The sequence below is a fragment of the Belonocnema kinseyi genome, chromosome 9, assembly GCF_010883055.1.
Source record: "Belonocnema kinseyi isolate 2016_QV_RU_SX_M_011 chromosome 9, B_treatae_v1, whole genome shotgun sequence".
NCBI classification, from domain to species: domain Eukaryota; kingdom Metazoa; phylum Arthropoda; class Insecta; order Hymenoptera; family Cynipidae; genus Belonocnema; species Belonocnema kinseyi.
This window is the reverse complement of record NC_046665.1, coordinates 86275900-86287912: the sequence shown is the minus strand read 5'-3', so window position 1 is coordinate 86287912 and position 12013 is coordinate 86275900. Positions and strand designations below refer to the sequence as shown.

The window sequence follows — 12013 nt, the reverse complement described above, 5'->3', positions numbered from 1 at the left end:
CATAAAATATCTAGTTTCTTCACGTCCATAGTTTCACGCAATTCTTTTACCTTGAGATCATTTACTCCCCTAGCATTCCAAACACCCAGTCTCCATTCGTCGGCTGAAACATGACCTTTAGATTTTCAGTGTGCATGCCTTTTGTCATTATAAGTTCCAGTCCTTTCCGAGGCTATTTTGTAGTTTGTATTATTCATTGTTTAGATTATACGCTCAACTAACACCTTTATGCAATAAGTTTATTTGCTGAGTCGAAATCATGTCAAAGTTAAGTATCAAATCGTCATATGGTGGAGATAGTAGTTCTAACGTCAGTCCCACCAAAAACTTCAGTTAATAAGGGAGGGTTGGGAGAGGGCGGGAAGTAAAACTGGAACCTAGAGAGTCGTGTGTGTTTATTTTAGGCCTATATCTTTGAATTTACAATAAAAAGCGAGCCTCCCCCCGCCCGCGGTTCAAAATCTCGGCGTTATTTTTAGTTTGTAGGTTTAAATTTCCTTTGTTTTCTTTCTTTTATCGTGAAATTATAATGAATTGCTATGAATTACTTATCTTTAAGTACGTTTCCGGATTTCCCAGTAACTGCATATCGAAGCACAATTTTAAGAAAGTGCATTTATACCAAATTGAAAATTTTCTATTTAATTTGTTATTTTCTTTTTTTATATTGTTTATTGACAATTTAAAATGAATGTCGAATGCAAAAACATCATTGCAATTAAAAGAAGATTTTTTTTAAGAATAATAAACGTGGTCTCGGAAAAGGAAAAGTATACAAGTGATAAAAGCCTTTCTCCTAATAGCACACAATGTTCCATTTCATAAACTAACAGATTTTGAGCGATCACTTACGTCTTACGCGATATTTATGGATAACACTGCCCTGCAAATTTTAATACTTTTTAAGCGAATAAGATGGCACCTAGTGTTTCGGAATGGATTTTTCGCACTAAACACGAATCTAGGTTCCAAAGCTTCCCACCACGTCACGTTTTTGTGAAAATAGTCCCTTTCAAATGAGCAATATACCAAATTAATCGTGTGCACCCTTAGAGTGGGGGGTGTGTTTTTTTTCTAGGAGTGGAGGAAGAAAATGAAAACAGAAAGGATTTTAGCGTACTTACACTACCATTCAAAAGTTTAAGTGCAACTCTTTTTTGATGATTGATTAAGTTCTTTTGATTTTAACTCTGTCAAAGCAAAAAAAATTTTCTTTTCAAAGGATTAAATGCTATAAAAATTTTGAAGAAAATGAGCCCAGGATGAAGCCTATTTGTCTATTTTTCAAGTAGATGTTTCAAGAAGTGTATATTTCAATGTGTTCTTAAATTTTCAATAAGTTCCTTAATGTTCAATAGTTTTTAATGTTATTGGGCTCATTTTGAAGCTATTTTTTCATAGTATCATATCAGCTTATGATTATAAATTTTGAAAATTACCTAATCAAATTGCAAGGACTTGAAGCTGTAACGATAAAGTTGAAAAAATTACAATATTCTCTGTAGTAACTAAAATATTTTTGTAGAATATATGAAACATATAATTATGAAGTTTCTATGAAATTTCCTCAAAATATATATTTATTTAATTTTTATTCTGATTTGCGTAGAAATAAGATGTTTTGAAATTTTTCCAACTTTTTTGTTACAACTTCAATTCCTTGTAATTCGATAAGCAAATTTTCAAGATTCATAATCATAAGCTTTAATGATACTGTGAAAAAATATCTTCAAAACGAGACCAAGAACATTAAAAATATTGATTATTAAGAAAGTTATTGCAAATTTAGGAAAACATTGAAATATACACTGTTCTTGCAATATCAACTTTAAAAAATGGACAAATAGGGTTCATCCTGGGCTCATTTTTTACAGAATTTTTATAGCATTTAATCCTTTAAAGAGAAAAATTTGTTGCTTTGACAGAGTTAAAATTAAGAGAACTTAATCAATCATAAAAAAAGAGTTGTGAACTTAAACTTTTGAACGGTAGTGTACATCCAAGGCCAGGCATAATAAAATATGCAGTGCTTTTAAAGGTTTTAAGAGTCGCTGATTAAAAATAAGCAGTTAGGTTTAAAAAAGTCAAAATGGCGTATACAATATGGCGTACCATTTTTTAAAAATTTGACCGTTTTTCGCTTGAAACTTCTGACTCGGAGATTTTAAGGGTCGCTGACTACGAATATGCAGATAATTTTAATAATTCAAAATGGCGAATCCAATATGGGGGACGATTTTTGGAAATTCAAACGGGTTTAGTTAATTTTCTTGCTCTAGGGATTTTTGGAAATCTGATTACGAAGTAATCAAACGACTGCCTAAATGAATTTTATAAAGAAATTTAAAAACTATGCAACTTCGTTCAATGAATAGAGTTAGTGGTTTGTTCTTCTTCGGCTACATCGGTTTTTGCATTCTCTTCCACATTAATTTTTTCGCAAAACTCATGTAGGGCAGTATAATATTAACAATAAGGGTCATTTCTGTCAGGAGCGTTTTAGTGAAACGTTCCTGAAACGTCCTCAGGCGGCGGAACTTTTACACGTTCCGGAAACGTTCCGTGCTATCAGCGTTATTACTTGAATAATACAAAATAAAAAAAAATAAAATCACGTAATGCATTTTTTATTCAAATTGAAAGTTCCCACAAAGACAGATGCTAAAAACGAAAGAAACTCACTCCCCCGCTCGCGCCACCGCGAAAACCCTTTCTAAGGTCAAAACCAAATTATCGTAGGTTTTAGGTGATTGTTGAATACTTCACAGATTTCGGCAGTTTTGTGCACTCCGCTCCAACAGTCTAAACTATATTGCATAACGTACAAAATTCAGAGTACAAATATGCATAAAAAAACTGGGATCTAAAAACTATCTCAACTGGGATCTAAACACATTTATTGGAAATTCGTATTTTTTCGTCCAATTCAGTTGTTTTTCATTCAAGTTAAAATCTTTCTTGGTTAAAATATAAGCCATTACATCTTTAGTTGAGAATTCATCTTTACAGCTTCTCATCAGAGAAGGTATAAGATTTGTGTAAAACTTTACCACCCCAGTTTTTGTCAAATGTCCACGTTTTGAGACCACCTGAGTGCAAAAAGCAGGTTTTTGTGAATAGTCTGTCTGTATATATGTCTGCCTGTGAGTACGATAACTTTTGAAAAAATTAATCTATTAGGTTGGCTTTTGGTACACTCTTTTTGTGTTCTAAAATAAAGGCCAAGTTCGTTAGACATCCATTTTAGATACTTTTTTCAAAATTCGAAAATCCTCTGTACAGATATTCATAGAATTAAAAAAACAAAAACTGTATCAACATGACATTTCTCATCAAACTAAAAATAACCAGAGTTACAGCATTTACAAAATTAAAAAAAAAACACACGAAAATGAACATTTTAAGTCAAAGCACGATATGAAAAAAAGCCAAGAGAAAAAAAATGTTGATTTTCGAATGCTATACAAGATTATCTTAATAACTTTTGTAATCATCTTAAAAAATGGAAAATTTACTCAAGAATTTTACAGTATTTGAAAGATTCTCAAATATATAAATGCGTTTAAAAAAAAGAATTGTATTTGAAAATTGAACCACTTTTTTTAAAACTCATTTTTTTCCTTGAAGATTCATCATTTTAGTTCAAAATTTATTCATTTTCTTTGAAATTAATTTTTTTGGTTGAATTCTTTTTTCCCTAAAAATGTAACTATCCTTTTTTTTGGGAAATTTATATTTGTCATTGAAAATTGATCTTCTCTCCCGTGTGGAAAAAGCCCCGCCGAGACCTCTTAGGATGAGGGCCCCCGTCGAGGGACCAGCTCGATTGCCCTCACGGATAAACGATTAAAATTTCAATTTCCATAGGCTGAATATTTTTTCAACACCAAAAATTTTAAGGTTTCATGAGTTCAGACTTACAAACAATGCATTTCTGTAAAAAATTGGATGACTCTTTTTGGCAATTCGAAATCGCACAATTTGGATGTCCCATAGGGATCCCAGCAGGGGTAGAAGCTGGGTTGCCCTCGTGGATCAACGATTAAAATTTCAAAGTCCAAAGGATGTATATTTTCTCGACACTACTAAATTTACAGTTTCATGAATTCAGACTTAAAAATAATGATTTTCTGTCAAAAACTGAGTGGCACTTTTCTAAAATTGGAACTCTCAGAATAGGTATGTTTCATAGGGGTCCCCGCAGGGGACCCAGCTCGACTGCCTTCACGGATTAACGATTAAAATTTCCAAGTTCAAAGGGTGAATATTGTTTTGGCGCCACAAATTTTATGGTTTCATGATTTCAGACTTACAAACAGTGAATTTCTGACAAAAATTCGATAACGCTTTTTTGAAATTATAACTTTGACAATATGGATGTTCCATAGAGGCCCCCGCTAAAGGCCCAGATCGATTTCCCTCGCGGATCAACAATTAAAATTTCTAAGTGGGAAAGGTAAATATTTTCTACCCTAAAAATGGACATAAAAAAATGCGTTTTGAAATATAGTTCATGCATTCTAAAATTTAATAAAATAAATATATCTGCTCCGAAAACAACTTTTTTCCTGCTTTTTTTGAAGAACAAATTCTAAGTTTCATCTTTTATGAAAAATTTGTAATGTTAATAAAAAATTAGATTTCCCGTCATTGTAAAAAGTTTTAAAGTAGTCTAAAACGTAAAAAAACCAAATATTACGTGAAGAAAAATGGTAATTGATTTCAGTTAATTATTTAATAATTATTTTATTGATATTCCTGTTAACAGTTCGTGTACTTTAACTTTTTTGAACTGTAGCTTATGAGGATAGCTTTTTCATCGAGTTTCAACTTGGCGGTTTAGCGCAGGGGTTAGCACTCCCGACTACTAGGCGATAGATTTAGGGATAGATTTATGTAGGTTCGATACCCCGTAGCGTTAGAAATTTTATTTGTAATATAATGTTTAAAAATGTAATATATGTATTAAATCTAAACAGATCTTATTAATATCAGCAGACAAAATACTCGCAATAATTAATATTTATTTTATAATAAATTTTTTATCATATGGTTAGAGTATAGCAGTACGGTACTAGTTAGCAGTGACGCAGTACTGCCGCCCATGTGAATTTCCTGTTATAATTGTGCTGTGCTAGTAGCGATATCCAGTGCTGGCCCAACACTGACAGCCCAGTACAAAATAGTGTTATCATCCCTGAGATGTGCCAGTACAGGTGCCAGCACTGGCAACAAAGCAACAACAGGGCTTTCATGGTGGCAACCATGAGGAATCCATGAGGAAAGTCCAGGTTATGCCCCTATGGATTAGCATGTCGTTTCCATAAGGAACCACGTCTGGATTGCCCTCATGGATTCCACAAGGCATGGGGGCAATCCATGTGGACCCTGACGGGGGCCCCTGCATTTTTCCACACGGGCTATTTGAAAATTATACTAATTGAATGAATATTTAACGTTTTTGTTAAAAAATCTTTTTTTTTTAAATAAATTTTTAAGCTGAAAATATAATTATGCCAGTTTCGGCTTAAAATCGATCTTCTTTCATTTGAAATTAAACTATTTGATTAAAAGTGAACTTTTTTGTTGAAAATTCTTATTTTTGTCTTCAAATTAACATTGTTCGATAGGAATTCATCTTGTTTCGTACAAATTTTATCTTTTATGAAAAAGATGCTGGCTATTTTTAAAGTATTTTTTGGTAGAAATTGTTAATTTTCTTATTTGGAAACACATGTTTCTGGATGAAAATTTAATTATTTTGATATAAAATTCAAGCTTTTTTTGAAAATTCATACTTTTGTATTGCATATTTATCAATTTCGTAGAAAAGTCGTCGTTGAACTTGTTGAATATTAGTATATTGTGTTGAAACTTCGTCTTTTAAGTAAGAAAATAATCTTCATTGAAGGGCCAAAATTGTTAGAAAAAAGTTATGCATATGTTTTGAAACGCACCTTGTGAACTAAGAGAAATTGGAATAGAATTTTCTCTCAAATGTAAGGTTCAGCGGATTTTCATTTTTCTCAATGAGAATGTTTTTACAACAAACGTTAGTCATTTGCGGTAATCTTCATTTAATCATTCAGCCAAATAATTCTGTTCGCATACTAAAATATTTACGTGTTTTAAAACAAAACACGCAAGAGGACGATTGCTTTATTTTAAAACAAATTTTTCTCTGATTGCCATTATCAAAATTTAACCATATATCCACTTCCGGTCGACGAGTATTGCCCACCCTGAGCGAGATTTGTGGAAATAAAAAGTTTTATATCTCCGTAAAAAATTCATGTAATAAAAAAATCCAACATGGTTCTAAAGTTTGAATCAGTGCCTGTCAAATGCAAATGTAATTTTTGAAAGCACTTGTAGATTTGAAAAAATTTAATTAAATAGATCCTTATTTGTATCTTCTTTAAAATGAGCCCAAGATGAAATTTTTTTATTGAGCCGTTTTAAAGTTTTGACATTTTTTTGAGGAAAAAAGCACTTTTTTCAAAGGAAATGTTCATTTAAAAAAATGAAATAAAAAATAACATTTTTCCATATGATTTTTTCTTCACACACACTTATTGTACATGTAAAATCATTTTTCTTTTCGGAGTTTTTTCTATAATGCTGAAATATTCAGTGTTAACAAAGTATGTTTTTTTCAATCATATGTTATGCAACTATTTCATTTCGGTTTTTTCAAATCTAAAGTTCCTTAAAACATTACACAAAAATGTTGTGGGGGCAAAAAAATTAAAAAAAAAAAACAATGATTGTTTTTTACGATAAAAAACTCAATTTTTTGACAAAGCCCATTGCATTTGAAAGGCATTGACTCAAACTTCAAAATCACGTTGGATTTTTTAAAATAAATACATTTTTGACAGAAATATAAAAAATTTTATTTCGACCAATTTCGCTCGGTGTGGACAATACTCATTTACTCCGAGTGTATACTTTATATATATTACAGGCTGTCTGACAGCGAAGGTTGCTATAAAAAGTTAAGCGAAGCGACTAGAAATATTAATGTGGATTTGAAATTTATATAAAAAACTTTAAGAAGGTCGCGAATTCAGTACGGAATCTACTATTCCAATGAGGTTATTTGACTTTTTGAACTTACGTTTAATAGGAAATTTTCCGAAGAAATTATATGTAATTCCTGAATAAGATCAGAGAATTTGACCGAGAACAATTATAATTCATATCTGAAACAAAAATTTTAATTATGATTTTGATCAGTGAATTTTCGATTAGCATTAAAATTTTGGCTTGAAACAGGGAATTTATATTTGGATTTAAAAAAGAAGCATAATGAAATATAAATTTAAGTTGGAATTGTGAATTTTTATGACAAGTGATCGTTTTGTGTTGGAACAGTGAATTTTCCAAAAGAATTAATGTTGAATTCGAGCGAGACGATACGAGAACTGATCGATAATTTACTTAATCTGTTCTTAATACATTTCATATTAATATTTTCATTATTATAAGATTATTGAAAACAATATATATCACTTAAGGTTTTTCTCAGTAGGAAACTTTGCTGTTACATATTTTCATATTTATAATTGACATTTTTGAAATAAAAACAAAAATATTATTACTACATTATATGGAATTTATCTTTGCAAAATTTCTGATGATAAAAAACAGTTAATTAGTTGAACTTTCAGTTTAAACAAATTAATTAAACAATCCACTCAAATTCTTGTATTCACAACAGAAAATTTAACTTTTTAGCAAATAGCTTAACATTTTAGAAAAATAGTTGAATTTCTCAGACAAAAAGACGAATTTTCAAACAAAAATAGGATAATAAAATTTTTTAGCTTAAAAAATTAATTTTCAACAACAAAAAAACAAACAATATTTTCAATCAAATTGTTGAATTCTCAACAGAGAATTTAATATTTAACAAAAGAGTTTAATTTTCTAACAGAAACAAAATAGTAGAATTTTTAATCTAGCAAGGCCATTTTTCAACCAAAAATAGGATCGTTAAATTTTCAGTTGAAAAAAAATCTTTTTAATAAAACTGTTGAATTCTCAACAGAAAATTTAACTTTTAATGAAATAGTTAGTCATAATGTGTCACCTAAGGGCTCACATGACTTTCATTCTTTAAAAGCTTGCCGTCTACATATTTTTATAAAATCTTATCTTTACTATCTACAATTATTTAAAACTGAATTAAAACTGAAAATTAATATTTAAACCAAATTTTTGAACTTTTTACCAAAAAAGTTGAATTTTCAAATCAGAAAGAAGAATTTTTCACCAAAATCATCATTGAAATTATGGAATTTGTTAAAGATTAAAATTAATTTAAATTTCGAATCTGCTAAATATATTTTTAATTTTGTTTGCTAATATACATTGAATTAATTTCAAAAATCACTTTTATTATGAAAGTTCTAATTTTTTTGATATTATCGGTCGAATTTGATAGGAAGTTAGTCATGAGACGATATGATTAGTAACAAATAAATGCACGAGAAGTTGGGTTTAGAATATGTTTGGAAAACGAACGAGACCGACCAAAATATTTGAATTCTCTTTTCCAAATGAAATTGTTCGGAATCAATTATATTTAATTCTTAATTGGATTATAGAATTTTAGAAAAAAATATTTGGCAGGAAGTTAAAAAAATGCTACCCTCCAAATTTGAATCATTAAGAACTCAAGTGTTCACCAGTAAAAATCCTGATTTATTTAATTCAATTATCTATATATAGATATTTAAAGACGCAAAACCACGTTTGTTTTATTTCAAGGTAAATTTTTCTCTGATTGTCCATTATTAACAATCAATATATCCCTACTTCACCGGCTATCTGGCAGCGAGGTTGCTATAAAAGTCGAAGCTAAGCGACTGGAAATATTAATGTGAATTTAAATAATATATTGAAAATTTGAGGAAGAGCGCGAATTTAAGATGAAATTAACTATTTCAACGACGTTATGCCATTTTTGGACTTATGTTCTTATGGCTCTTGTAATCTTTCATCTTGCAGAAATTTCTTACTGCCAGACAACTCAACCACGTTATATATTATGCGGTGACGATCTTAATAGAGCTGCTGCTGCTGTGTGCCAGCCAAGAGGCTATGATCTAAACTATGACTGGACACAAGCTAATAATTGCTGCACGCAAGGATGTACATATTTGGCACTTTCAGTGTTCTGCAAGTAAGTATATTCCTATTTAACCCTTCTTCTAAAGCTGTTTATAAGTATACACCATATAACATGTAAAATTTGTTTACAGCCCGCGGGAGACACCTAATCCTAATCAACCACGTTTTATTTTCTGTGGTACCGCTTTTTATACCGCTCTTGATTCGCTTTGCGTCAGTTCCTATGATATAACAAGGGCTAGTAACGTCGCTCCACAATGCTGCTCTCCAGGTTGCACGCTCTCGACACTTATACCCGTTTGCAAGTAAGTGTATTCCTATTTAAGACTTTTTATAAAATTGTTTATGAGTACAACATAAAATTGTTTTCAGCAGTTTTGGACAAAAAAATTCATAATTTTTTATTCTTTTATAAATTGGAATCTCCAAACTAAACTCTCCTATCAGTGGAGGTACCAGAATGAATTCGGGACAAAAATGGTATTTTCAGTTTTTTAATGAACGTTGAACTAATTAAAAAAATTATAATAATTCAAAAAACTAAAACAAATAAACGAACTAATTTTTATGTACAATTTTCGAATGCAAGCACTGATTTTAGAAAATATTAAAATTAGATACTTTCTTTATTAATTATAAACCTGTTTATGCTATATCACAAATATAATCACTTATTCTTGTCAGATTATTACTTTATTACGGAGTTTACTATATTGTAATATTCTGAGAGTATTTTGTATCTATTCAAAGAGAAAATGGCTATAAATAATAATTAATTGGTTATTGAAATTTTTTAAAGATCTTAGCAGCAATAAGTGGTATTTGATATATTAAAAACAATTTTTACTGAAACAGACAGCAAAATAGAAAAATTAGAGCTAAAAACTCGCGAAACCCTATTCTTTACTTTTGTTTTTTTTTAATATAATAAAACAGGTTTATGATTTTAAGGCTTTTAAAGTAATTACTACTTGCGAGACACAACTTTCTTATTTTTCATCTATTTTCTAATTTACTGAAAAAAACAAAATGTTAAAAAATATAAAGCATTCGATTTTCTATCAAGTGGGGAAAACAGCAGGCTTTTTAAATGTTTAATTAAAAAATTAGACTTTTATAGTAGAATGTATACTGTATAGGCGAGAGTACTAACGTTGAGAAACGCTTAAATTTACTAACGATACAATCGCAGACGACTTTGCACGTGATTTTTACAAAATGGATATTTCAGCCAATTCTCAATGAAGCAATCTAAAAATTACAAAAAATCTTTCTCAAATAGTCAGAAATGAATGGCTCAATGCAAGTTGTTTCAGCTTTAAAGTGTACTCAGTACTTTTCTTTGCCGAAGATAAAAAACGTGCTTACCCTCGGGTCTCCATTTGCAATTTATTATTATTAAACAATTAAATTTAAAAAACCCTTTTCCTTATTTTTTAGCCATCTCTAGGATAGAACGCGTCTATATACCAAAATTTAATTATTTAAAATAATATTTGTCCGATGGGAGACGATTTATGTTTTAAAAATTAATTGAATTCGACGAAATTTTTCCATCCCTTTTTCAATTTTATTATTAAAAATATATATCGGAATGAACAACTTTAAATGCAAAAAAGTGTCTTCTTGTCATTCTTTACAAACCCATATTTTTTGAATTTAATGTTTTGAACTTTAAAATTTGGATATCACAAGTCTTAGGACAATAAAAGTTTAGGACAATTCTTCTTCTCGTTTTCTAGCCGGCCACTCATTCTTTGATCCAGAGCCTCAATTCTACATCTAAACTAGTAAACCATTCCACTTTGGCGTTGTTCGTCTACATCTTATGGTACAAAGATTTTTTTAAATGTTATCCTTTTCTAAGTTTTTCTATTCAAACATTATATTTAAAAGAAATTTACAATTTGTTTTTTTTCTACAGTTAGATGATTGGATCCATCTAAGGATTACACTTGTTGGATAAGGCAAACCGCCGAAAATTACATATATATATATCTAGTTAACATATATGGTGGGCTTCTTACTAAAAAAAAGTGTCGGTCGAAAGCTAATTTTTGGGTACCATTTCCCTGCAGAGCAATTCCATGTCTAATTATCTGAAGAATTTCAGCTATTTTTAGTAATTTTACGAAAATCCTAGAACCCTATCTTCAAGGTGTTTAAACAAAAAACCCTAAAATAAGATTTGAAAAAGTAAAAAAAAAAACAGAAAGAAATTTAGAGTTGAAAATTTTTGTCCTTTTTTGCTCAAACTTTCATCACTTTGCCGACTTTAATGATATTAAGGTCTACTTTCTTTTAATTATTCATAATACAACCCAGTTTTGAAAAGATATTTTTTGAATAAATATGGAATTGCTCGGCAACAAAAATTAACCTTGGTAATACAGAAGTTACTCTGCAAGAAGGTACCATTTTTCTCTGACTTGGGGTATGAAAATCATCTGTTGTGACTTGTTTTTACAGTATTTTTTAGCGAAACAATAAATTACAGTGTCGTACCCAAATTCAGAGCGAGATGGCAACCCATCTTGAGATTAAGTGTAACAATATTTATCTTATATGTTTATATTACATATTAAACTGTACGAAAAATAAAAATATTTCAAATATATAAATGTGTTACGTGCCTTAATTTTTTTTATACCTAAAATGAAAACCATTACTGCGTTAATCACTGAGTTAAAAGGTGATCCAGATTTTTTAAAACAATGTTCAGGCATGTCGCTCCTGATTTTGTGCAAATTTAAAAAACAATGAATGCGTTTTTTAAAATGATATTTATAGGTTCTGCAAGCCCCATGATGTTTAACATGAGTTCCCCATAAGAAAAAAATACGTTTGTGTCAATTTTATTCAGAATCTTTAAGAT

The 12013-nt window shown here is 29.9% G+C and overlaps 1 protein-coding gene across 4 annotated transcripts in view; it reads left to right on the top strand.

Moving 5' to 3' along the window:
- LOC117179535 overlaps positions 1-11759 on the top strand; it is a 220077-nt gene extending 208318 nt beyond the window's left edge. For 2 of the 4 annotated variants that reach the window (XM_033371431.1, XM_033371430.1), the window contains 4 exons: positions 9016-9190; positions 9270-9443; positions 10881-10969; positions 11063-11759. In XM_033371431.1, the coding sequence (XP_033227322.1) occupies positions 9016-9190; positions 9270-9443; positions 10881-10899 (368 nt within the window). In that variant the 3' untranslated portion in view covers positions 10900-10969; positions 11063-11759. Of the gene's footprint in view, positions 1-8910; positions 9191-9269; positions 9444-10880; positions 10970-11062 lie in introns of those variants that run through there. The other 2 variants (XM_033371428.1, XM_033371432.1) reach the window with 2 other exon arrangements.
- The last annotated feature ends 254 nt before the right edge of the window (positions 11760-12013 follow it).